Source organism: Fimicolochytrium jonesii, assembly GCF_025526975.1.
Source record: "Fimicolochytrium jonesii strain JEL569 chromosome Unknown EV422scaffold_2, whole genome shotgun sequence".
In the NCBI taxonomy this organism is placed as follows: Eukaryota; Fungi; Chytridiomycota; class Chytridiomycetes; order Spizellomycetales; family Powellomycetaceae; genus Fimicolochytrium; species Fimicolochytrium jonesii.
In genome coordinates this window covers 1,375,637-1,400,801 of record NW_026515669.1, presented here as the reverse complement: position 1 = coordinate 1,400,801, position 25,165 = coordinate 1,375,637, and the positions used below count along the sequence as shown (strand labels likewise).

The following is a 25,165-nucleotide window of genomic DNA, read 5'->3' as shown; positions in this document are numbered from 1 at the left end:
GACCCTTCGGTTGACCTGCCGTTCGGTGGTTTCTACTTGGCCGATGCGGGCATCGCGTTGAGACTTCCGAAGCCCCGACCTGGCCCAGGACCTGGCCAGTCCCGAACGAACGCGTGGCAGCTCCGAACTAGAACCAACTTCCGCCAGGCATTTCGACAAATTGCGACGAAGATTCAATTTCCCAGACAGAAATAACGAAACATGTCCCACCACCCTGCATTCACCCTGGGAGGCCTTTGTAAGTACTTTGTCCTTGAGGGACTTGGAGAGTCACTCCCGCGCCCATCGTGAGAGTCCGAGCTCATGCGCTAAACCAGTCGTCTCTTTTCCGCTAGGTGCCATCGGCGGAGCCATCGGGTAAGGTACCCGAAAAAGCAGTTTACAGAGCAACAGCCGCTCACCTTCAACTCCAACAGCTACTCGCGTACTAGGTCGCGCCCCTCTCTGATCGCTGGTTTGGCCTTCGGTGCTCTGTACTCTGTATCTGGGTGAGTTCCACGTCAAATGCGACACACCGATGCCTTCAGTCCTGCCTGGTCTTTGTTACGCTACAACCGGCCTTGCTAATATTTGATCAATGGCAGGTACCTTCTGCAACAAAACGCAGAGTATGGCGCTCCGCTTGCTGCCGTGACCTCTGCGCTCTTGTTGGGCTCTATGGGACCTAGAGCGTTAAGGACACGCAAGCCAGTTCCCATTATGCTTGCTTTCCTGGGAACATTGGGCAGCGCATACTACGGAAAGCTCGTTTACGAGGGTTACTACGGCGTCTAGATCTGTAGCAAGGCCGGTTAGATCCAAAGCTTTTACCCTGCCCTACTGCTCTATATCCAGCATTAGGAGAATGTAAATATTGCTCGTCTCGTTAGGCAACCATCACAGCAAGTGCTTTCCCGAAAGTCATTGACGACACTGTAGGGTCGTTCTGCCGAACCGCCGTTGGCCGTACATGTACGGTGAACGGCTCGCTATGGGGTGTCGTCGCCGGTCGCGGGTTACGCAGTGAGTTTACGCTTTATGTATGGCATATGCTGAATATCGGTCCAGACTCTTCTGGCCAGTACGTAAGTATAGTGGAGCCCCCTGCGATGCAGCTTGTCTGCACATCGTGACGTCCGAGAGAGATACCCCTTTTCCGATATAAGAACGCGTGCCCTGGGAATTGTGAGATGGAAGGGGGAAATCACACGTTCTTACCGGGGATGTCCCATATACGTACTCTCATTATCTCAGGGTTCTGAGGCTGCGCGGGCTTTCCCGGTGGGTCACGCCGACAGTTCCAATGTTCTTGATGTCTGTCGGACGGCTCACGACTCCAGGTATGTTTTCGCCCGGCTGGGCCAAACCTTCGTGTCGCGGCCCCTCCTCGCCCCAGATATCCGGACATCCAGATCCAGATATAAAGACCATTGCATGCTTCCCTGCTTTTTGCCCCAGCATTTGCGATTTGAAGGCCTTTGCGAACAGCCGAATCCATCAGCCAGATCTGCCAACTTGGATCTACGGTGATCGCCGTCCTTAGGGGATCGACATTACAACACTCGTTCGAATTGGACACCGACTTAAGGTAGGCTTCCATCCCGTACATGCATATGGTAAATAGATATAGCGATCCGACCACCCGTTCAGCGAACGTCGTTGAGCCGACTCCGGAGATATCCACGAGCTCTTGATCTTCAGTGTTGGCGGTATTCGCCATGAGTGTCTGTTCATTCTCAGACCCAGCTTCGACTCACAAGAGGGCGAAAAGGAGGCCAGAACGCGTCGGTCGCGCCTAATTTGTCACTGCCCCCGTTCCCGTCAGGCTCACCCCGACCTTCTGCTTTCTTCGTCTCTCAGGTCCTCCAGCAGACGGGACTGCTTGCAGAACTTGCAACACCAGAGAAGTTGCTCCCCGACGATAAGCGACCCCGTACGGTCTCCTACGCTTTCGCCAACAAAAGCACTGTTCAAAAACGTAGCGCAGGTGTCACCTGTCCACTCGCAACTTTCGTCCGTCTGGTCCCTTCTTTTCATAACCGACGCGTGAAACCTCCACTACTGTCACCGTTGCGGAGATCCTCGCCCCGTACAAACTTACGTGCTGACTTCGGTGGCGAGAGCGTCCGAGTTGCAGAGCTTACCAATATCCTCCAACGGCAACTGCTTTTTGGATTGTAGAGCGCGTCAACACGCAAGATCTTGTGTCCAAGATGAGCTTCTACGGAGGGCCGTACGAATTCTTCCCACCAGTTCACCCTCGTTTCTCAACCCACGCCGACCCTTTCCCTCACGATCCTCACGACATACCATCGCATGACCTGTTACCTGGCGAAGAGCCTTGGATGTATGGTCCTGGAGGTCACCCTCCACCAATATACCCGTCTCACCATCACGCTGCACCGAACCCACCGTATGCCCCGTTCGATGGACCTGGGTTCGAGCCTGCACTCCCAATGATTATCGACAGAGGGGTAGCGGACCGACCGCTGCCTGGTAGCAACCTCGGCAACAGCTTCGCCGTTCCAAAAGGCTCGCGCAACGCTATGCATAGGGTCATAACCGCAAACGATTCAGCTGTGATCAATAATAGAAATCGCGCTCAGTGCCTGAAGAGTACCGCTCACACCGTCGGAGCTACAACCGTCGCACCAGCCTCCGCAAAACGTCTTTCTGTCCCAAAGTCGACAGACTGCAAATCCGCGACTGTGAAAGGAGAGGTCACCAAAGTCTCCACATCGAACAAGCCACCAGTCTCCCCGATCGACCGACCGACCTTTGCGAAGAATCTTTCCTCATCGCCAAACGGAAAGAACAATGTTGGGCCGTCTTTGATAGTGCTTCCAGCATGGAAGCGAATGTTCGAAGCCACTCGTGTCAGATCACAGGGCGAAGTCGGGGTGGTGGCTCCCGTTGTTGAGCTCGCTTCTCAGATGCTCAACAAGCGGTGCATGCAAGTGGATGGGGACAAGCGCAAATTCACAATTACAGTCGACTCGACGATCATCAGGCGAGGGGTACTAAGCAGTCGTAGCAATGAGGGCATGACAGTAGCGTTATATCTGTTTCAGCCCGGGCGTGCCACCGGCGGAGAAGTCGTTCCGACGGACGTGATGCTATGCAAAATGAGGATATGCGTGAATGGTACCCGATTATTGGTAAGACAAATTGTTAAGCTGCTTTGATGATGGAAGCCATCTTGCTCAACCATCTCTCCTCAACATTCAGCCCGCGCATGGGATGTCGAACGGGGTTCAAATAAACCTTCTTCCGGCCTTGAATCAAGAGAAATTTGACCACAAACACATTACGATCACGATCGAGTCGCATGCTGAGGACTTTGCCAACGGCTTTGCGATGATTTGCCTTCGAAGATTAGATCCTCAGGTACTACGACCTGCCTATAACAATACTGCTTAATGTTGTTTTTCTGACCGCATTGCTTGGTTTGGCAATGAACAATGCAGCTGCATCCCAATGGGCGTGCTTCCGGTAGGTCACTCTCCGACGCTTTTCATGCCGGTGCAGAGGGCTAATCCCTTTTGATATGTTAGCCGTACCATCCCTCCTGCGCCGACATTCTGCTCCGGTACGACCCCCGTACCCTCTGATAGCGCCAGCGGTGGGTGTATCGAAACGGTCTGCGTCAACGATTTCTGCATCCCCAACTGTCGCATGCGACCCCATGCTAGCCCGGGATCAATCCGCTGAAAAGGATGGAAGCCTAAAACGAAGCGGCACCTCTGACCCTGAAAACGATGACTGCATTGAAATTGGGGACGAAATAGTGAACCTCATCTGCCCAGTTGCTTTGAGGAGAATCGTTGTTCCTGGGAAAGGTCGACAATGCCGTCACGTGCAGTGCTTTGACTTGGAGGTAATGGAGTTCTTGGTTGACTCGGATCCGCTCGTGTACTCAACTTGATGCCGCCAGACCTTCACCAATATGTCTCGACTCAGTCCGAAGTGGAAATGTTCAGTGTGCGGCGACATCATAGAAAAATCTGTAAGACGTCGATCCTTGAGCTTGGAGATTCTGATATACTGGCCTCACACTGACGACATTTGTTCCGTGCGGACATCAGGACTTGATTGTGTCGGAGCCATTCCTGCATTATCTGGCGGCATATCCCGGAGCTGAACGTTGCATCATTCGATCCAATGGATCCCATGGTCCGTACACGGAAACTATGAGCCAGATGCGAAAGAAGACAAAGGTTGGGTCGAAGAGCAGTCCCCAGCCGGATATTGAAGTTGTAGATCTTTGCGACGATGGAGAAGAGAGCACTCAATCGACTCAGCCTACGGTGGTGTGCCAGCCGCCAACTCCCCGACCGAACAGCCCATCGCCCGGAATGGTCATCGAAAATGTTTCGCAACCATTGCTGAAGTACGCTGAGCCCGCAAAGGTTGACCAAGAGCAGATCCCATTGCATGTTCCTCTGGAAGCATCGCAACATTCCATGATTTGGTTGGATCGTTGCGGCGAGAATAATCAATCTCCCGGCGACATTGCTTCGGCTGCCGAAGGTTATCACTGCCAAACCGACTCTGCGCACGACTCTGCGCACGACGACATTTCGCGAATGTCTCCAGAGGAGCGCGCTGCACTCATTCAGCGGATCTTCGCCGATGCCGCAGAGGCGGCCAATCAACAAACGGGCAGCAGCAGCAATAGCCCAGGCGACGAAGAACACGACCTATCGATGAGAAACGGTGATACCGACTACAGCTCACAAACAAGAAGCCCACGAAGATTTGGTGGCATGGTCGCTAGCATCTCGTCTCCTCGCGCAGACTCGCCATCGCCATAACCACAATGATTTCGACCCGTGGACACCACGACCCGCGGTTTTGAGGTCTTGATCTGAGATCCCTTGTGATTCGTTTCTTTTTAGAATTTTTGATATTTTTGGGCAGAAAAGGAGCTGAGATATTATGCTACGGTACATAGGAAGAAGGCCCTCAGCTACCCTCCCTCAGCCTATGTGCTTTATCTGTCAGCACACTCCTGGTATATCTTCCGTTTTTAATTCCTGTACCAAATTTCCCCATCCCCGGACTCTATGCTATGTGTATTCCTCCATTTTTGGGACCCTGCTATAGAAAGGATACGAAGAGCAGGAGTCGGGGTGGATTAATAGTCGGCTGGGTAATCGTTATGATCTGTTGAGGAATAAGGGTGGTTGAAGGTAGTCGTACTCGAGAAACTGTAAATGTCGAAACATTAAGTGCTAGAATAGATTTCCATTGAATTATGGATGGCTTTCTCTTGATATGTTGGATCAGACTTGGCTGTTTCCCTCTACTGCATGAAGTCCCAGCTGCGATGAACAGCTCCTTGTGATCTTGCGTTGATACGGTTAGTAGGGTTGCCGTTCACGGGCAAGGTCGACAGTCCTGGCCGCACACGTAGGGTCGGACTTTCTTCTGTGGTGCTGAGTCAGCTCATGTCATGTCCGGAAAGCTCAAACCCTTCTGCGCTCGCTTCTTTCCTCTCCAACAGAACATTTGGGCGGCAACGAAGGCTTTCATTCCTCCCTCCCACCTTACTTACATCCGTTCGACTGCAGCAATCTATCAAGTCAACCGAGAAAACTCTAGTTGACAGCAAGTACTGAACACAGACATGCATGCATCTTCGCCCCCGGCGTTACCATCTGGTGGCTCTACAGCGCCGACACCAACTCCCACCAACGTGAACTCGCTGAAAGAGGCTGAAGCCGAGATCAACTCCTGCGTTGCGATATTCGAAGGGAAGGAGACTGAGGAGAACTGGCAGGCACGGGATGCTGCCATTCAAAAGCTGCGCTCTGTGTGCCGCGGGAACGCGAAGGGGTTCCCAGGCTTTGTGCAGTGCTTCCGCCCTGCCGCCGAGGCGCTCGCTCGAACAGTGCATAGTTTACGCACTGCTCTCGTTTTGACCACCTGCACGGGCATCCAGGATTTGTGTTCGGAGCTGGGGCGGGATGTGGACCCTTTGGCCGACCTGCTGCTGTCCAATCTACTCAAAATCACCAATCAAGCAAAGAAAGTCGTGGCGACCGCAGCCATCAACGCTATCCAAGTGGTACTCGCATCGGCTTCGTACCAGCCGAAGTTTACACAATACTTTTTGACGGCTCTTGGGGACAAAAATGGTGCCGTGAGGGCAGCTGGGGCGACATTTGTCAAGACAACGCTAGAAGTGATGTCGTCTACTCCTGAAAACAAGAGTACATTGGAACGCACAGGAGGTCTGGAAAATCTGGAGAAAGCACTGAAGAAGGGCCTGCAAGACGCGACTGGGCCTGTGCGACAGACTTGTCGGGAAGCTTTCGCAGTGTATCGCGGAGCTTGGCTGAACAGATCAGAAGTGTAAGCTGTACCATCCATACATCGAAGAGAACTTGCGCGGTTACACTGCGCGGTGACAATGATTGACTGTTCCTCCCCATAGACTCTATCAAACTCTCGATGCAGCAACCCGAAAGGCAATTGACAGGGCTCAAACAGCGAGCGCACCATCGTCGGCGAGGCCATCTATCAAACGCGTCGTGACAGCTCGGTCGGGACTTGTCAAACAACGGTCCAGCGTAATCTCCGTTACAGATATTCCCGTGGAGATTGTCGTACCGACTCGCAAATCCAAAACACCACGAGAAATCGTGGATGCCATGGAAATCACCTCAGCGAGCAATGTGCGAAAATGGAACGATATGATGAATGTTGCGGAAACGGAAGACAGGGAACAGCAAGATGTGAACTCCGTTCCTGAAGGAGGCGACTCGGACATTCACGTGGCGGACCTGAGTAGAATTGATATGGTGGAGCATAAGACTCTTTTGGACATGACGAATATGACTTTTGAAGGGTCGCTGCTTGATATCCGTGACGAGCCTGACATCATGGATGTAGGTTACTCGTCGGTTTCCTCACGGATATTCAAAGGAAGCTTGCTGATTTTGTCTGCGCAGGAAACTATGCCCTCGGGCTTCGTCGACAATGATGGTCACTCCAGCTTCAGCGTCATTTCATCGGATAAGGCGAGCGGATCTGTCAACGGGAAGGAGTCCAACAGCAGCCAATCCCAAGAGCGATCTCGAGATGTCGAGCAGCCCGCAAATCAATCGACGCCGAGAGCGAAAGGTCCGGAATACAAAGCAGCCGCGCCCTCTCCTACGTATCCCCCACAGGCGCGTCAACCATTATCCGAGAAGGGACAGAAGGAGTTGCATGTCTGTAAGTGTACAGATATATGTCCATTGCTCCAATCAGACTCTTAATGATGAAACTAATCTGGGCCAACTTCCGAATTGCTTCAATCTCCAGCGACGGACGCCTTAGGGAAACGCAAGAGCCCGCCAGTATCCCCATCCCCGAATAAGCCAGGCAATAGCATGGGTACTCCCGGCGATCGTTTTGCAGCGAACCAGAATTGTGAGTGATTGAACGTCGGACTCGGAGTCCCAGGCACGGAATTGACTCGATATTGTCGTTATCGAAGTGCTCACAACAGGGGGGACTCCGCTATCGGAGCAGAAGACTAAATCGGCACGCGTATTGGAAATGCCCAACATCTTGCATAGCATTCAAGAGGGCCGCGCGACTATCAGCGACTGGAGGCGTCTATACCGCATTGTGGACAACTCGGATGTGCCGGAGTCGGGCAGGCAAGGGCCGACCTTCGATGAATCAACATTCTGGAATGATTCGTTCGACAAAACGCTAGGAGCTCTGCTAGGTGCCTTGCAGAGGCGTGACTGCGTATGTATTTCGACCCTTTCGCAGAGATGTGGGCTCTCCGGCTGCAACTGGTTTCCTTCCCTAGGATGATTTCGCGATGGAGACCTGTCTCCTTGTGCTCGGAAGACTTATACAGAAGCACGATAACTTGGGGGCAGACACACAATCCCGAATTCTGAACGCGCTACTAAGAAGCATGTGCAGCGAATCGAAAGAGGTACCAGCGCCTAAACGAAGACCTGCTGACGCCCTTCGGCGTCAATGGCCGCATCACTGACGTGCTCTCATCTATGTATCAGATTTGTGCGAGCGCCAATTCTGCTCTTGAAATGCTGCTCAGCCAGATGAAGCCGGAGGATGTCTACCGCGTGCTCCTAGCATTACTCGACGCGCAACGCTCCGGAACTGGAGGTAGTGAGCCTGGACTTTCGAAATTAGCTTTGGACATCATTACTAGATTGCTGCCCGGCCTTGATGGGCTCATCCCACAACACGAACTCTACTCACGCGTCGGGTCGATAGCCTTTGAGGTTTGTCATCGGAGAATTTCGCGTGTCTTGTACGCATGGCGGTTGCTCACCATCATTCCTTTGCATAGTACGTTAACTCGTCCAGCTCTTGTCTACGACGAGCGGCCACATATTGCATGGTCGAGCTCTACTTGGTTGCTGGCGAGAAGATGTGGCAACATGTAGGAGCCCTCTCCGGTCCGCAAAAGAAACTCGTTACCGTCGCCTGCCGGCGAGAGATGGGGCGACGACAACGGCTGGCGTCTACCAACCTCAATGACACGCAAAGCCCCCGTTCATGGAACCAAAAAACGGTCGAGAAAAGCTGTGATTCTGGTTCCACCCCCCGGAAACGGCGGGAGTATAATCAGCAGAACTATGCCCTAGACACGAATTGGCAGGTGGGCCAATGAGCTTGGTCTCCTGATATTCTAGTCATCGGATGACGGCAGAAATCGCATCCGACGGTTCTTCTAACCACAGACATGGATTTTGCTTTGTATAATCGAAACATCGCTTTTTTGGGATATTGAGCTACAATAGTAATCTTTTCTTCCGGGACCTTCCATCCATATGTATATATCCACGTTCCCACGTAAACTTGCTTCCTAATAGAGCCTCCCCTGTCTCAAAGCTGGGTGTCGTTTTCTCGTGAACGAAGTTGTCAGATGGGCTCTTGAGAAGTCCCATCCTGTCATTTTGTCGTGTTCACGCCAGGAAAACCCCCGCTCGGGGTATGCATGGAGACGATGGTCTTTACTGTTGCTAAACACCTTCAAAGAGCTGAGCAGCCACACGACCCAAATTCAGAAGACGTCTCTTGTCCACGCGACGAAGATTAACATCCTCACGATGACAAGACCTATTCACCACGAAATTGCATATAGGCAGTAAGTCCTCCATGGAATAGGCGACCTCGCACAGAGCTTTCTAAATCGTATTTTGCATTGCAGGTTTGTGATAGTCCCCTTATCCGACGTAAAAGCTCGAAAAACAGCACGCGGAGCAAAAATTCCAGAGGAAACTACAACGAACTTAGCAGCGCCAACGGCACCAATAGCGCCTTTGCCACCCCATCGAAAGCACGCGAAGAAGCCGAGGGCGCCATCGAAGCCGGACGAACATCGGCGGACTGACGCAATCATTCAGCTGTTGGAGCGGAAACGATGGGAGTTTAGAGAACAGAAGCGGATCGAGCTTGAGGAGGTGTGTTGTGCGGATGTGGTCTTTGGCAGGGCGGCGTCAGATGTCTTTGAGTGGGGCTCGCGGAGGATGGATCATTGAGGGCCCTAATCGAAGGACGCGGAGTTGGGCTGACCATTGGATTACTCAGAGATTGGAGAAATCAAGGTCCAAATGTGCGCTGCTTCAAGAGGCTCATGAGAAAGCTGTGGCGAAGAAGAAGGAGGCTGATGCATTGGTATGTGCTGGAATATCCTCAGAGGGGGATTCTTCATAGGTCCATGTGAAGGGCTGGCATTGCGTACTCTCGACTAACGCTTGACTCTCCCATTGACCAGATCCACCAACAATTCCTCGTCCGTTCAGATGCAGAGAGCCACGGCATTCCTGCCACATGGAAGGACACGGCATGGTACCGGGAGATCCTTGCCCAAGAACAGAAGCGGCGAGCACACGGTGGACAGTACAACGTAGACGCTGCAGATGTCAAACACCACCACGACCACAATCAAGCCCTCTTCAAACTGAAACGAGCAAACTCCAGCTGTGGCTCATTCGGACGCTTGTTGACCCCCGGCGTGCTGGCTTTCCGGGATCCGGTCAACGTCCCCACACCAGAATCGCAGAATACCTTTGCGAGGAATAACTCTCCGACGAGAGAAGGTTTTGCGGGACTGGCAAGTCGGAGGAAGAGTAGGAGGAAGAGCAGAATACCGAGGAAGTTTATTCATGTAGGTCTACTCTTTCCCACTGAAGTCAATACATGCTGCATTTGGGTTTCCAACCTTTATGGTTTGGTTGATCAGCATCACGCGAGGACCAAGACGGCCCAAGGACTCCCGCCGATACCCATTCCCACGATGACCTCCATATCTCGCGATATCAGTCTCTCCCAGGAATCGAAGGCAATATTTGAGGATACAACCAGTGACGCAGTGTCGGACGTAGGTTCCGGTGACGATTCGCACTTCAGAGTCGGTTGTACTCGATCAGGGCTCTGATTGCACTATTCTTGTCAAATAGCCGGCTGCACGCAGATCGCATTACCGATTCAACCGGATGTTGTAAGTGCCTGGATCCGCGTGTTATGCCTGACTATTGGCGGGACGGAAGCTTACCCCTCTTGCTGAACCCAGTGAAAACGTGCATCGCAACAAAGAAACGGCACAGAAGCTGCTCCAGCTGAAAGGACTGTTGCCTACCGTCGCACCATCATATGACGACGACGGACAACTGCCGACAACGGGCGTGTGGGTCGACTCGGGTAAACGTGGAGAGGAATACAACTACATGCAGCTGTTCGCTGATGTCGCTGGGAATGGGCAAGCAGCTGATAGTGGGCTTGACCCGTCAGCTCGTGGGAAAGCAGCCGATGAAGATGGTGTCGATGATGATCAGAGGCCAGCCAACCAGGAAACACCTGTCGTCGCCGGAGATGAAGCTACCGAGTTTGGACAAACTACAGTTCCGGAAAAGATGCCTCCAGCCGAAGACGAACTCCTCCCCATCCCCGGTTTTGCAGCAGAGAACGTCCGCCGCATCAATGAAATCATCGTAAGCGCCAGCCGGCGTGGAGGAGGTGCCGGACCGGGAGCCGCCGACTTTCGGCAACGGGCTGTGACTGCGTCTGCGGTGTTTATGCGTGACCAGCGACGGATGTCGATTATGGCGTCTGCTGGGAAGCCGCATGAGTCTGCGGGGATGGCCCAGATGTCGCAGGGTCAGAACGCTGGAACTTATGGTCGTCCGAGTGTTGGGCAACCTCTGGGACCCATCACGGCTTTGGATGATCAGACCGGAGTGCCGTCGAGTGCGATTGGGCCGGTGCGCCCGTCAACGCCAAGGTCGCGATCAGCTCCTGCGCTTATGCAGCCGGCAATAGAGGATGATGAGGAGGAGGAAGAGGAGGAGGAAGATGCGGAGCATGCGGCCGCCGAACAGGAGATGGAGGCCGATGCGGAAGACGACCCAGAATCCCTCATTTCAGACTCCGACTCGGAAGAGCCCGAGCATTTCCAATCCAAACGAACAAGCACCAAATCCGACGCCAACACAACCAGCATCCACTCGAGATCCCACTCAACGGCGTCTTCCACCCGCCCCTCCTCACACACCACATCCCGCCCTCACTCAGGTCTCATCGACCCCTCAATAACCCCCATATCCTCCCGCCACCCATCTGCATCGACATACAGATCATCCAACATCACAGCCACGTCGAGACGGTCGCGGATGTCCTCCGCGCGGCCCAGGTCAAGCGGGTCAGGGCAGAAGCCGAGGAAGAAGAATGCGAACCAGCGGCCGGTGGCGCCGCTTACGATGGCGGCGTTGATTGAGATGGAAGGGTTGAAGATTGCGGTGCCGGTCGTGCGGCATCAGCGGACGACGTGGACGGTTGTTTGAGACGGGGGGATGGCCCCGGTTTCGTGCGGCCGTCACCATGGGAAGCTGAGAATGCCATTCAAGTGGGAACGTATGATTTGGGGACAACATTCTTGGAAAGCACATGTTGAATCAGACTTTAGTGGTTCAAACCGCTCCATCGGGAACTCTATGAACATTCCGTGGATTGATAACGATGTGTATGAGACGGTACAATCAAAGAACAGTTGGTACGAGAGCAAGGAGCATGTTTTTCTGGTAGTGGGTAAAAAATTCCGTTGACGACGTTGGAAAGAAAGCGAGAAAAATAAAGAAACCCAGCGTAGAGCGAGGTGCATCTCGATTGAACAAGGTAAAAACGAATACTGTTTGGTTTTTGGGATTCCTGTACTGGCGGGAATAAAACCCTCTATATGACGCTCAAACAAATGGGGAATGGGGAATGGGGAAGACAAAGAAAAACAGACAAAGAATCGAAAGCCCAATTCCGAGCTTCCAAGAATATCCTTCCTGCTCGAGAATAACTCAGGATTTGGGCGGTTCGGCGGCGCGATTTCGAAAATGCAACGACCAAAGAAAAGAAAAACTCTGCGCGCTGGCGTGAGAAAACCGTCTGGTATGGTATCCGTTCCCCACTCTGCCCTCTCTCCCTTTTTCCTTCTCAGGAAGCAATGAGGCGGTCAATAAGAGGTCAAGTCGGGGACGGAAGTCGAGGTAGTGAACGGAATTTGGCGAAACGGCGGTAAAGGTTTTTGTTGTTGAAGAGAGATAACAAAGAAAGAGGGGAGGGCAGAGAGGGCATAGTGGCGCGCTGAAGATCGAAGACGGAGGAGGAGAAACATGTGCTAATATACGATGATAGGTTGATTTTGATTGGGGTTGGAAAGGGTTCGTGGGTTGGGTGGTGGTCAGATTAGAGGAGTTGGCAGCCGGGCTTCTTGTTTCGCCCGACCTTCCGGGAGACGGTGAGAGCCGCCCGCGTGGCGTGCTCAAAGACCTCCCTTACGCCCTCATTTGTCCGAGCACTGCATTCGAGGTACTTCCATGCGGAGATCTTCTGGGCGACGGCGTGTCCCTATGAAAAAAGAAATCACGATTTCAGTATTTAGTCCAACTCTAAATGACGACGCAATTGTCGGCAATACCTCGTCCTGAGTAACTGGGGATTGGTGGGTTTTGCGGAGCTCCTCGATGGTTTTCGGGTCGTTTCTCAGATCCTTCTTGCATCCAACCAAGATGATTGGAAGGCCTGCGCAGAAGTGCAATACCTCGGATATCCACTGCAAAGTTGCAAAAATAGTTAGGGATCTTTTGCCACAAGGTTGATTCCCAACGCCAGTCTTCAAAGCGCGCAACATATACCTTCTCTTGCACGTTGTCAAGGGAGTCTGGGGAGTCGATGGCGAAACAGATGAGGATGACGTGGGAGTCGGGATATGACAATGGTCGTAGACGGTCGTAATCTTCCTGTCCAGCAGTATCCCAGAGCGCCAGCTCTACACGCTTTCCATCTACTTCCACATCGGCGACGTAGTTCTCAAAGACAGTGGGGACATACACCTGACAAAAATCAAGATGGTGTTGTTAGTAAACCTGAACTGTTACGGACTTTTGTTGAAAGAAGATGTTGTGATTCTCGTCGAAGGTTCCTATCCATCAACCACAGGGATCTGAACGATTGAACACATACCTCAGGGAATGTACCCTTAGAGAAGACAATCAACAGACACGTCTTTCCGCAAGCACCGTCTCCAACAATAACCAGTTTACGGCGGAGCTCGGCCATTTCGAAAGATTTCGACTTGATATATGCTCAACGGGGAGGATAGGTCTGAGTGGACTGCAGTGCCTCTGTTAGACCAACAACAAATACGAGAGAGAAATGGCCTTAGTTGACTGGTGGGACGCGCTCGAGGTGCATTTATTGAACCTTGAGGACCACCGCCCCTCCGTCCGTACAAATCCTCGAGAGCCTCCTGTTCCCCTCCTCGTCCGGTGTAGAAAAGGAAAGAGAGCGCCTACGAGGACCTGTTTTTGACAGGTCATACCCCGAATTCACGCAGCCTAATCCAGAACTGGGCTCCGTATTGATGCCTAGCCATCAGGTATTCCGTGGATTGGACAGCCTCTGCCTACGCAGGATGTCGGGAGCTGGTCCGCGTCCGTAGACGTTCGGGTAGCCTAGCCGTTTGACAGCGCCTTTGTCGTCAAGAAGGAGATCGAAGCTCTTACCTTTTGTGGGTGCTGGCTTCGTGCGACTGAGGGAGACCAGCACGAAATGGATTCCGAAATCGGTCTCGAAGACACTCCGCGAGTAAGGATGAGGGATTAAGCGGTAGCGACGTCGACGAAAGCGCCTACGAGCAGGTCGTTTTTCTGTTTGTGATGAGGGCTGGTGGGCGGCTGTGGGAGGAGACGAGCTTCTTTCTTTCTGGGCGGCCTGGCCTTAGTACGGACGGACGGACGCACGAGAGGCTTGTATCCCATCGCCTATTTTCCTCCTGCCTGCCTCCCTAGCAGTCTGGGCCGCTCACCGTCCGCCGTGTTCTCACGTTGGCGCAAATGATGACGCGATTACCTAATATTAGGGCGTGCCCAACTTCATATGCAACAACCGCCGCTGTATGCGGCAAGCGAAACCATCCGGCATTCGTTCGCATCGGTGTGATCACACGGGCTTTCCATCGAGTTAGTTGAAGGTTCTCTCGTCTGTCGCCGACAACCGATATGTCTCACGAAGCAAGGAAGGAATTGAGCACGTACGGAAAGATCCACCGCCAACTGATACGCAGAAGCAGAGCCTGCTTTAGAAGAAAGGCAGTCCAACCCAACCGAGGACGACCCATCTGAAGCTGGAATTCTTCGGGGGACCCGCAGTGGATAAATCAGCACTGGAACGAAGCCACCAATGTCCAGCGCTGCTGACCCCGGCCCAGCAGCCTAACAACACGTGGTGGGATGAATGCCGGAAACCGACAGGTGATGACGGGACTAATGAAACATGGTTGCAAATGCTATTGGGAAAGGATTCAGAAAGTGGCTCGGTGAGGAAAATGGCGCTAGGACATCTCTGGACAGGTTGGGCCTGTGCGATCTCGTAGCCTTCCTAGGGTGAGTATAAGCGACTTGAATCCTCGACGATTTCTTGATGGTCCATTTCCTTTTGGGAGCCGTAAACTCGACAAAGCTACATACATACATATAATTTGACCCGGTCAGACATATCTTCGGTCGATTCAGTTGAGACATGTGGCTCATGCTATAATAACTCAATCATCGCTTCCTTGCCAGGCTCGCCCCGGATATCTGCCTACAGTAGTAAAACAATTGAAACGTAGTGCCGTGTACAGTACAATACACGAGAAAGAGCCTCCAAAAGATGCTCCCTTCTGCTTTTTGCCTTTGGACCCCACCGAACTTAAAAAAACGGACCTCGGTGGGGGAACCGGATGCTTGAAACCGTGAAACGATTCATGAGATAAATTCCCTGAATTTGAATCCACGCTGCGCAGGGACAGTTCCGAGTCTGTCCCGACTCCCGGACGTGCTTTTGGTTTTTATTCCTATACGGCCCCACGAGACAAAGGGGCACCAATTGTCCTTATCATATCTACCGGCGTTTGGCCCTTTTGGAAGCCTCGAGTTGGGCCGAAGTTGGACTTTCCCCTTGTCGCTAATCTGTTTGCGGTGCTTGTAGTTAGGCCATTCTTGATCGATGCCTGATCAGTGAAATTTGAATGGGGGTGTTACTCGGCGCGGTGCCACCGGGAACAGACCCTTGATTTGATATCCCATCAATTATTGCACATGCATGTGGATCTGGAGGGGGGGGGGGGGGCCGATGGGGCCATCCATCTCTCCCATCACCACGCCCCCGCGCAGTCCGAAAGTCGCCGAAATACAAAACCAAGCCCATGCCTCCAAGCCCGTCTGTTTTCCCCGCTTCCCCAAATCTCAGACACACACACAATCTACACACCCACAGCCTAGCAACAATGTCCGCCTAAACGCACCCCCCTCTCTCTCGTACTCTCAACCTCGCGCACAACCGTTCGCCCATCTCTCTCTCAAACCCAATCTCGCCCCCCAACCTCTCTCGTCAACCCTCGCCAACATGGCTCCTCAGCAACCCCCCCAAAATGGATCCCAACCACCCTTGAACTCTTCGTTGTCAACCACAGAATCAACGATACAGTGTCCGTTAGCCACCGCTCCCACGCAATCGCAATAAGTCGCAGATATCAATAGTATCTCGATCACTCAACTTCGTCAGAAGGGAAATACAAGAACAAACTAAACATCGGAATAAAAATACGAAAACAACAAAAAAAAATAGAACGATACACGTCTGAAGACCCCGACCATCCGCTTCCACTTCAACCATCTGTGAACGATACGCCTTCTTTCATCATCATCCCCAATCCAATTTTTTTCCATATGAGTACCTTGAATATGTCTGTTTTGGAAACCGAGTCCTTCCTGGATTTCGAGCAGCTGTTGGCAGGTATGTGATGACGGATTTCCTTCAATCGAAGGCCATACTCATCGCAATATGTCCCCCATCTCACTCTTCTGTTTCCATTCCCCTTCATAACCTCAGCTCCTGAGGCTTTGTTCGCTACATCGCCCTATCAAGCCAATTCCCATCAACCCACGATGGGCGCGGCTGATTGGGCGACGGACGAGCGCTTCCTCGACGAGCTCATCATGGCCACCTCCTCTCCTGTGAGCGAGGTTGCGATGTCGCCGGCCTTCACGGACGTCAACGACATCAACTCTCCCTTGTTCTCTGGATTGTTGCAAGACTCTCCCGTCACTTCCATCTCCAGCAACTTCTCGTCGCCTCAGTTCGAAGTACCCGTGCAGACGGACATGTGGGCTGGCATAGACGACGGCCTCATGTTCCCCTCGCTCATGTCCCCGACGAAGCAGCAAGGGATGTTTCAGCCTCAGATGGCAGCGCAACAGATAATCAACAACCAGATCATCAACCACCAGATCATGCCTGCGCCTGCTCCCGTTGAGGTTGTCGCACCCGCTGTCGAGATTGCCCATCCCCTCTTGAGTGGCATCGGACCTACGGCGGCATCTTTGGCTTTGAACCCGACTGTTCTTGCCGCTGCTTCTGCGGCGACCGGTTTGGACGTCAAGTACCTTCAACAGCAGCTGCAGAACTTTGCTCAAACGCAAACCGTTCAAACGGCTCCTGTTGCCGTACCGAAGGCCAAAGCCGCCGATATGGGTGCCGCGGCAGCTCCCGCCGAACGCCCTCGTACCTCTGCAGGCCCTGGCCGGAAGAGGAAGGAGCGTCCGACAGATGCCGCTGCCATCCTCGCTGAACTGGACATGAAGCGTCAAAAGAATACCGAAGCCGCTCGTCGATCCCGTCAAAAGAGGCTCGAACGTCTCTCGGAACTGGAGACGCACGTCAAGGAAGTGGAAGCCGAACGTGACCAGGCCAAAGCCGAGTTGGAGGCTTTTCGGGAGGAAAGCGACGCCAAGGAGGGAATGCTGATGAAGGAGATGGCCGAACTTCGTGCAAGGCTCGCGCTTTACGAAACTGCTGCATGAAGGATTACGCATATGGATTGGAATTTTCTTTTTGGAGAGGATGATGTTGAGATCGGTGTTTGTGAGCTGGAAACAAAATGGAAGACTTGGAGAAAAAAACAGAAAATTAGAAAACGACAAAAAAAAGGGGTGGTAGGCGGGGATTTGTTTGACTGTATTCTTTATGCACTCCCGATGTGCTGTTCTTTCTGTTTTCCTTTCTGCGAAGGAGGGGAGATACTTATCTGCGATATTTTAAAAGCGATTGTGTGGTGATGTGAGCTTTGTCTTTGAAATACGAAATGATATGTGAAACATGACTTGGGTTTAGCTCCCGTTGATGGATTGAAGGATTGGGACGAAGGCATGCATGTGCATGTGCACATTGCAGAGTGCGGCCTAATCTCTTTTTCGATTGCAGCTAGCTCCTGCTGTGCGTTGGCCCCAAGCCCGAAAGCCACAGCGTCATGGTCTCGTTTTTCAAGCAAATCGCAGAGACAATCGTGGTGCACAACGAACGCATACGCCATCGCCAGCAATGTCGGGATGTCACCGGGAAAAAATGCGCAAGGCGACTGCACAGGCTTCCTTGTATATATTATAGCCGCCGCCCCCGAAGTTGCCAGTGGCTGTTTTGTCCTGCACCTTCTCCTCCGCACACTACTACTGCATCTCTTGAGTGGCATGCTAAACCAAACCGTCATACCGCAATGAAGCGGAAGTCGATGCCACTGACCTTCAAATTCAGGTCTAAAAACTTGAGACCGTCATCAAAGGAAAGCATGCGTCAACGGTTCCCAAATATTTTCTACGATATTCACACATGCTTCCTCGTAGCCAGCTCGCTGTTTCCAGTTTCCGATGGTTCCTGCACCTTGTGCTGCATCTCCTACATATACAGTACTCCTAATCGAGGCTGCCTCACTTGGGTGGCATCGCTAAACCCATTTGCCATACCGTAATGAGGCTGGCATGCCACTGATCAATTCAAGTCTTACGTCTTTGAAGGCGTCGAAAAAGCAGGCTTGAGTCCACGGTTCTTTCTCGTACGGACTTTCGCGTTGAGGCTGCGACTACCTCCACAACCTTCGGTCGAGCCCTGTGCACCAATGAGAACTTCTGCTTTGAGATCCTGCTTCTGTTTTTGTACCGTCCGATGGAAAGGAAAGTATGCCACCCGTCTGAGCCATATACGAAAAATGGGGCCTTTTTCGCCACAGCGCCTACTTCGGACGTTTCCGTGCCTTCGCACCCGGTATCGTTTGCGTTTTGCGACGTCAGTTTTCGAACTCCGCGAGTGTCTTTCCCGGAGCCTGGAGGGCCAAGCTACGTCATGCATCCTTTTTCGCGCGCGCGGGTGCAAAACGTGACCAAGATTCCGTGGTGCCGGGCTCAATAGGATGACCTCATCATGAGTCAGGGTCTAGATTCGACAGTTTTCTTGGCCGATATGCTGTCATTGGCTGACTCATGATGAGGTAGATTCCCATTTTTGTTGTTGCCTTTCTAATGCAAGGCGACCAAGGCCAAGAAAAAACGGGAGGGGAATGATTCGGATGGATTTGCCCCTGTTGCCCTTGGCCCTAGGATGTAGGGGAAAGGGCGCTCTTCTCACCACATAAAAGGCGTGCAGGGTGTCGCCAAAGCCCTCCTGCTTTCTTCTCCATCGAAAAGCAAACCAACCTTCCAACACCAACCACACAACCACATAACGCAGTCCCACCGTACTGCAAATCTCAAGGCGAATCTAGCGCATATCACACAGCAACATCGCTAAACCATGGGTTCCGTATTCTCCTGCCTAGGCAACATCTGTAAGTAGATATGATGCACTTCTGGCCGACTATTACGTGCTTCCGCTATTGAACACCCGCTGATCCACTTCCGTTTTCTCGACCATCAGGCAGCAGCATCGCCAACGGAATAAATACGATCTTCGCAGCAATCGCATCATGCTTCATGGGCATCGTCAACGGCATCCGCAACTGCGTCGCCGGCACATTCCGCGCGATCGGGAGATGTCTACCGTGTTAGCCGCGGCACCAACCCCGGCACTCGTTTCCTAAGAACGAGTGTTGAAACCTGACGACAAGCAACGAGACGAAAAAGCGAAATCCAAAAGCATCACGCCATCATCTTCGGCGACCACGAACTAGCTTAGTGGGTGGGATTTCTTTCGATCTGTTGCTCAACTGAGGGTTGGTGCCTGTATGTATTGTGATGGGCGGGACGAGGTCTCGATTTTGTACGAAGGGAGGGGGAAAGCCCTATTTAGGAAGGAAACTCAGCTGGGTCTTTTTTGGGGCCTTGATGGAATGTCATTGTAATTGTTTATGCTCTACTGTAACCGTCCAAGTTGTGAATACCATTGAAATTTTGAAACCCACTTTGGGAGGGCTGAGACTTTCTTGCTTGACAGTTGGAGTTGCTTGATCCATTCTGGAGACGATGGGCTGCATCATGATATGGTTGTTCGTAGGGCCTCTGGTGTATGCGGGATGTGAATGGAAGGGAGCGGTTCTCAACAAAAACGTCGAGAATGGCCGCATGTGTGGTATATCTTGCCAAATCCACCTCCATGTGTAAATGGATTGAAAAGGCATCGTCCACCAGAGAGCGCCTCTACATCTGACATCGACTTCGGTGGACATAGATATGGTAATAGAGCAAAACCAAATGTCAAGTTGTTCTGCAGCCCAAAAAGCAACGCGAATAGGAAAAGGAAATTGCGATTACAAGAAAATAAGATCGCAGAACATAATTGGGAACAGATACTGTGCTACGAGGTTTTAAAGGGAAGATACATCAAAAGTCTGTTCCGAGAAAGGGGAAAAGCTAGCTCCAAGAGTTTTTGTACAACCAGAAAGAGAACAAACCAAGGGGAAAAGGAGAATCCTCAAGTAGCGCCGACTCGAAGAAAGGACCAGCCCTTCGCGCCAAGATACTTCTTGAAAATCAGATCTCAACGGCTTCCAAAAGGGTGGGGAAAACATAACCGAGATCGCAACTAGACCTATTTATTCCCAAAAAGACGGGGTCCGAGTCCAAAACTGGTGTTGAGTTCAGCCGTGCGAGTACCGGCACATCGATCCTGCCCAGCATTTGCCTTGCGCGAAGTAGCGGCATGGCTTCTCTTTGGTGGTGGATTGGGACATGCCCTGTTGCTGACGGTTTTGCTGCATGTGCATAGGCATGGGCGGTACCGGCAGAGGCATCCCGTTCGATCCGGGGTGTGCTGTGAATGCGGTTCCTCCAGATGAAGTCTGTGAGGAGCAAGAAAGTCAGAAATTGGCAATCACGTAATCAACTCCGCGCCGCTGTCAAAAAGGCCTAACTCACCGGGTACGCTGCGATGTAAGGTCCAAGGCCAACATAGTGGCTGAAACGACAGTTTGCACCGGCCCAACAACGACCCTGCTGGAAGTATCGACAAACTGGGACGACCTGCTGTGGCAAAAAGCGGGTTATTGTTGCCGTTCTCGAGCACTGGGGAAGTTACGAGTTCATTACCGCATCCACATACCTGAGAATACATCGGCATAGGCATTCCCGTATACTGATCAACTCCCAGGCTCATCTGCATACCAGGGTTGCCCATTCCGACACCCATCTGCATTCCCATATCGCTACCCTGATTCTGCATCGGCATCCCAGGCTGCATCGAACTGGGTCCGCCGGGCGACATGGCCATCTGTCCGGGATACATCGGCCCCGGCGCCGCGTACGGGTACTGCGGCATCATTGGAGGAGACGACAGATGTGGGAACGTCATATTTGGTACTCCAACAGGGTATGGGTTTCCTGGATACGCCAACTGAGGGGTCGAGTATGGTTGCTGGTATTGCGGGTACTGTTGATTCTGGACTCTGGGTGTCGACCGCCTTGACGAGTGCGACGAATTGGTTGACGACACGAATTGATTTCCTCCGGGTTCTTCGGTGCCAGGTATACTCCTTTGCCTATCGTCCGGTATCGTTGACAATGGCTGACTGCGCTGAACGGGTGTAGCCGAGCCGCTGTCGGAAGCAGACGGAGCGGAAGTGGGATATCCTTGCACGACGTATGGATACGGATAGTAGCCCATCGGAAGCGCCGGCTGTCCCTGTGCGCCTTGGTCGTAGTAGTACGGCACTGGAGGGAAAGATCGACTGTTGTTCTGGTTGGTCTGAGCATGGCCGCCGAAGCCTTGCTTTCCGCCGCGGCGTTGGTCTGTACGAGGTTTGACATTTTCGTTGTTGAAGGGGTCATGTTGATTTTCTTTTTCCGAATGATCAATCGCGGACTCGGGATGAAATTCTGCTCCTACAGCGATGTCATTGGGTGGCGTTCCGTTGATAGATGCACTGAGAGGCTGCAACGACACCCGCGGTGAGCCGCCAATGTCGCCGGAGGCCTGGTCTGATCGCAAGTCTTTCCCGGCGCCAGCACCGAAGACCGAGGACCAAGACGGTGAGAAGCCTGCATGCTCGAACGTGCTGACATCAGATTGACACTGTTCGGGTATCGCCTCGGCGTCGTCTGAATCTGTGACTGCCAGCTTCCTGAACGTGCGAGTGACTCTCTCAACGGGGTCGACGTGATGTTCGCCACTTGACATCATGATGGGCATCAGTACCTGAGGCAGCGCTTGGGTGTCGGACAACGCGGACGGCGAACAATGAACCTCGCTGGGGTCGCAGACCGTGGGAAACGCTCGATCTTGTATGTCGGCGGCGAGCTAGGGTGCGTGCGAAGCTACGATCAAGTCGTGGGAAAATCGGTGGAAATTGGGCAAAACGCGCGCACTATGCGTGGGAAAATCGGGGAACGACGTTGACAAGTGGATTGCGCTGGATGGCGAAGACGATCGGCAATGGGTCTTACGACTGACGACGGCGATGAAGTGTACAGGCGTAGGCAAGGGGAAGGTCGCAGGTCCTGATGTATAGTGGTGGCTGTGCGCGAACACGGTCGATATTTGGAGACTCGGGAGGGATTTGTACGTGCGGCTTCCGACAGTACGATACGCCTCACGGTATGAAGGGAAATGTTCTAGACGATTACGGTAAGGGAAGCGAGGGGAGGTAGGCGTTGCGAGCAGTAAGACGAAAAAGAGTCCTGGGGGACACGAGAAAGTTCTGGTGTTGTTGTGGTGAGTGGGTGCCGCGATGTTGCTGTGCTGGAAGAAATACGAAATGGGTTAGCATCCGCGATGCGGGGTTTACGCCTCAACGAAAACGGGGAAGCTATGCAATATGGTAAGGAAACGATCGCCGGAAACCATCGAAGTAACAGCAAATAGTCAAAGGCCACGAGCTGCTGAACCCTTTTACAAATATTGGTGTTTGCTGGGACGCGTTTTTTCCCATACGCAGTCTGCCGTCACAAGGTGGACGAGGAATAAGCGTCGGCTGCGTACCTGGTGACTCGGTGAAGCAGAGCGTTCAGGCTAAAATGCGGCTAATGGCGAAGGATGAAGGCCGGGGCTGGTGGCGAGGGGCAACCGTGCGAGTGACCGCGATATCCTGGTGCGGTGGCCTTGCTAAACGGTTGAAGCTTAAGCTTCACTACAAAGCAGCAGTGCCGGGTGGAAAGAGTCGGGAATAAGCGCAGGCTTGACCACTTGGGGCTTGACTTCAGTGCCCTGCCAAGAAAGAACCCTCGGAGGTGGTTGGTCAGCCCCAGGACGAGGTGCGTAAGGATCGGGGAGAGCGTATAGAATCTACTATAGGTTATACGCCTGGCGGCTGGCGGCGTAGGTGAACGTCATGCACGTCGGAGTCGAAAAAGCACAGAGGGCTGTTGAAAGCCGCACAAGGACTTTTTTAGGCGGGCTTCTGCGGACGGCGTCACCGTATATCTCTTTCTTTTTGAGCGGGAGACTGGAATGTGTCGGGAGGTTCTTTTCCACAGCGGCGGGATATCTTACAGCCGGCCGATCCGCCCGGTGCGCGGGATCCTTTGCACCTTTAAAGGGGCATCCAGTATAGAATTGTACACCTTACCCCTCGAACATAGTCACCGTAGTCACCCGCCGTTACTGGACTGCCATACGGCCAACGTGCGATACATCGAGATGATGCTCGGCCTGCGTCGTCTGTACACATCAGGAAGGTCACGATTTTATCGCAAATTCCGGTCACAAAAAGCACTGGCATCAGACGTGGTTGCATGCGAATCCCACTGAAAATGCTGCTTTCGCACAGCCTGTCGAACCAGCGTCCGGTGCGTCATGCTTGAGCCCCTCGGTCCCATGGACCCAGACCCAGGGGAAGGTTGGGACACTCATCTCAAAATTGCGGGTCGATGTGCATGCTGCGATCTCTGCCGCAGCAGGTTGTGCATGTCCACAGGCAGGTCCAGAACGCTGACTTTCCCTTGAATGGGGCCGCTTTGATATTAGGAGGTCGTTATCAGTCGCGCTGTCACCTTAGGCCGTCACTTTTGTGTCCCGATCGCCGTCATTGTAAGAGGTCATGTGCTGTCAAACAAATCTCCCATTGTCCTTAAACTCGGATGGATAAATCTCTGAACCCTTCCACCTGTCGGCTGTCCAATACATCAGACTCCCTACCCAGAATTGAGGCAGCAGTGACCGTACATACTGCTCTGTAGCTCCGTCTCTGAATTGGAAATTCGGAAGTCATAGACGACCTGTCTTCAACGCATGCCCGCATTGGAGGACAATATTAGTTTGGTGCCGTAAGGTCTCGGCTACAACCGAAATTGCCTGTCACCGACGACCCGAAGAATAGTAGATTTGACCATATGAGGACAGTCCCTCGTGTGTGCTGATTTTGTTGATGGTGATTGTGAGCACCAGGCGAGGAGCCTTGCCCTGGTCTTTATGCAAATGCTCCTACGATTTGGTATAGGCGCTTCGTTGATGGCAGACTTCGCTGCAAGGCATGTACAGTATACAATTCATTATGTACTAGCCGGGAGCGCTCGCTTCGCTCGCTACGACATCTCTCTCCACCATCAAATTGATGGAGCTGATTTGGATCTGGAAGCCCTCGGTGCGCTCCCTTTGCTGGCACACCTCTCTGGGCTGTTCTACTTAGGCGTTCCAGTGTAGGAGAGCATTTTAAGACGGTGGTGGAGTGATTTGAGGTTAACGTTGGCCGAACCTGCCACGACATGTTGGCAGTTCATATATAGAAGCCACGACTGTTTTGGGCATGAACCCGCGCTGGCACCGGAATATATAACACAAGGACTCGGCAATGGTATCAGAATTTCTGCGCCTGGCTACCATAAGGCCACTGAACAGAATACGTCCCTGTCTTGACTCACGCTATGTTAATGGAAAATGTTCAAGACAGGGAGATCGGCAACGGTCAAGTTGAGGTTAGTGTAGCCGGTAGACTCCGCGACGAACTTGATGAGGTTGGACACATTGGGGTCTGTGTTTTGACGGCCAAGGGAGCCTATACCCAGTTGGCCTGCACGGTGCGGAGGGTGGTGTAGTGTGTGTGTGGAAACGGTCGTGTCGGTGGTAATCTTCAAATTCTTGAGAGCAACCACCAAGGAGAACGGTTTAGATGGTGTTAGTGTCGGAGTACGTCTCCCTCTTGTCGAAGCTGGGGACAATGAACGTGCGGTCGTTGTTGGAGTTGTTTTGTTAAGAAGGCTTCCGAGCCAGTACTCAGTACATCCGCCATCATAGTCAATGCTTGAGTCATGACGGTCGTTCCTCATATTGGGTGTAACGAAGATCTATTAGGGGAGGGCGTTAGCGGTGACATCAGCAGAAAAGTCGTTGAGTTGGGGATACGGTTAGATGGCAACACAGTGCTAGGTCTACCCGATCCAACGGTTTGTGTTTGCGAACGTTGTTCTGGAAGTGGCGGACATGG

The 25,165-nt window shown here is 52.6% G+C and overlaps 8 protein-coding genes across 8 annotated transcripts; 5 read left to right on the top strand and 3 right to left on the bottom strand.

The window, feature by feature from the left end:
* Positions 1-201: 201 nt before the first annotated feature.
* EV422DRAFT_563856 (transmembrane proteins 14C-domain-containing protein) lies at positions 202-774 on the top strand (the record flags this gene model as incomplete). Its single annotated transcript, XM_053072121.1, has 4 exons — positions 202-238; positions 336-357; positions 417-488; positions 585-774. 4 exons carry the CDS (start codon positions 202-204, stop codon positions 772-774), a joined length of 321 nt encoding a protein of 106 aa, XP_052929515.1.
* A 2,721-nt stretch (positions 775-3,495) lies between these two features.
* Positions 3,496-5,039, top strand: EV422DRAFT_150842 (MIZ/SP-RING zinc finger-domain-containing protein). Its single transcript, XM_053064884.1, has 3 exons — positions 3,496-3,856; positions 3,914-3,985; positions 4,065-5,039. The coding sequence occupies exons 1-3, from the start codon at positions 3,527-3,529 to the stop codon at positions 4,791-4,793; spliced, it is 1,131 nt and encodes a 376-aa protein (XP_052929514.1). The 5' UTR covers positions 3,496-3,526; the 3' UTR covers positions 4,794-5,039.
* A 436-nt stretch (positions 5,040-5,475) lies between these two features.
* Positions 5,476-8,846, top strand: EV422DRAFT_150702 (clasp N terminal-domain-containing protein). The gene is made up of 8 exons (XM_053064883.1): positions 5,476-6,336; positions 6,419-6,872; positions 6,936-7,200; positions 7,291-7,398; positions 7,466-7,725; positions 7,790-7,921; positions 8,004-8,234; positions 8,303-8,846. Exons 1-8 carry the CDS (start codon positions 5,609-5,611, stop codon positions 8,624-8,626), a joined length of 2,502 nt encoding a protein of 833 aa, XP_052929513.1. The 5' UTR covers positions 5,476-5,608; the 3' UTR covers positions 8,627-8,846.
* Positions 8,847-12,690: 3,844 nt separating this feature from the next.
* EV422DRAFT_583466 (GTP-binding protein rho1) lies at positions 12,691-13,619 on the bottom strand (the record flags this gene model as incomplete). Its single annotated transcript, XM_053073416.1, has 4 exons — positions 13,468-13,619; positions 13,140-13,337; positions 12,923-13,057; positions 12,691-12,852 (listed from the first exon to the last, which is right to left on the bottom strand). Exons 1-4 carry the CDS (start codon positions 13,561-13,563, stop codon positions 12,691-12,693), a joined length of 591 nt encoding a protein of 196 aa, XP_052929512.1. The 5' UTR covers positions 13,564-13,619.
* Positions 13,620-16,229: 2,610 nt separating this feature from the next.
* On the top strand, positions 16,230-17,348 carry EV422DRAFT_563852 (uncharacterized protein; the record flags this gene model as incomplete). The annotated part of the gene is made up of 2 exons (XM_053072120.1): positions 16,230-16,281; positions 16,378-17,348. 2 exons carry the CDS (start codon positions 16,230-16,232, stop codon positions 17,346-17,348), a joined length of 1,023 nt encoding a protein of 340 aa, XP_052929511.1.
* A 1,489-nt stretch (positions 17,349-18,837) lies between these two features.
* EV422DRAFT_515078 (uncharacterized protein) lies at positions 18,838-19,714 on the top strand. Its single transcript, XM_053069303.1, has 2 exons — positions 18,838-19,141; positions 19,231-19,714. The coding sequence occupies exons 1-2, from the start codon at positions 19,108-19,110 to the stop codon at positions 19,359-19,361; spliced, it is 165 nt and encodes a 54-aa protein (XP_052929510.1). The 5' UTR covers positions 18,838-19,107; the 3' UTR covers positions 19,362-19,714.
* A 675-nt stretch (positions 19,715-20,389) lies between these two features.
* EV422DRAFT_563850 (uncharacterized protein) lies at positions 20,390-21,924 on the bottom strand (the record flags this gene model as incomplete). The annotated part of the gene is made up of 3 exons (XM_053072119.1): positions 20,390-20,590; positions 20,667-20,774; positions 20,851-21,924. The coding sequence occupies 3 exons, from the start codon at positions 21,922-21,924 to the stop codon at positions 20,390-20,392; spliced, it is 1,383 nt and encodes a 460-aa protein (XP_052929509.1).
* A 2,621-nt stretch (positions 21,925-24,545) lies between these two features.
* On the bottom strand, positions 24,546-25,065 carry EV422DRAFT_150613 (uncharacterized protein). Its single transcript, XM_053064882.1, has one exon. It carries the CDS (start codon positions 25,005-25,007, stop codon positions 24,609-24,611), a length of 399 nt encoding a protein of 132 aa, XP_052929508.1. The 5' UTR covers positions 25,008-25,065; the 3' UTR covers positions 24,546-24,608.
* Between the last annotated feature and the right edge of the window lie 100 nt (positions 25,066-25,165).

What these genes read in the sequence shown, in the direction of transcription:
- EV422DRAFT_150842 (XM_053064884.1), top strand. Translation starts at nt 3,527, where the DNA reads ATGTTAGCCGTACCATCCCTCCTGCGCCGACATTCTGCTCCGGTACGA. An exon ending in TGCAGTGCTTTGACTTGGAG is followed by an intron (nt 3,857 to 3,913) that starts GTAATGGAGTTC and finishes TGATGCCGCCAG; the next exon opens with ACCTTCACCAATATGTCTCG. An exon ending in GCGACATCATAGAAAAATCT is followed by an intron (nt 3,986 to 4,064) that starts GTAAGACGTCGA and finishes TGCGGACATCAG; the next exon opens with GACTTGATTGTGTCGGAGCC.
- EV422DRAFT_150702 (XM_053064883.1), top strand. Translation starts at nt 5,609, where the DNA reads ATGCATGCATCTTCGCCCCCGGCGTTACCATCTGGTGGCTCTACAGCG. An exon ending in ACAGAAGGAGTTGCATGTCT is followed by an intron (nt 7,201 to 7,290) that starts GTAAGTGTACAG and finishes TTCAATCTCCAG; the next exon opens with CGACGGACGCCTTAGGGAAA. An exon ending in TCGGGTCGATAGCCTTTGAG is followed by an intron (nt 8,235 to 8,302) that starts GTTTGTCATCGG and finishes TCCTTTGCATAG; the next exon opens with TACGTTAACTCGTCCAGCTC.
- EV422DRAFT_515078 (XM_053069303.1), top strand. Translation starts at nt 19,108, where the DNA reads ATGGGTTCCGTATTCTCCTGCCTAGGCAACATCT. An exon ending in CTCCTGCCTAGGCAACATCT is followed by an intron (nt 19,142 to 19,230) that starts GTAAGTAGATAT and finishes CTCGACCATCAG; the next exon opens with GCAGCAGCATCGCCAACGGA.
- EV422DRAFT_150613 (XM_053064882.1), bottom strand. Translation starts at nt 25,007, where the DNA reads ATGAGGAACGACCGTCATGACTCAAGCATTGACTATGATGGCGGATGT.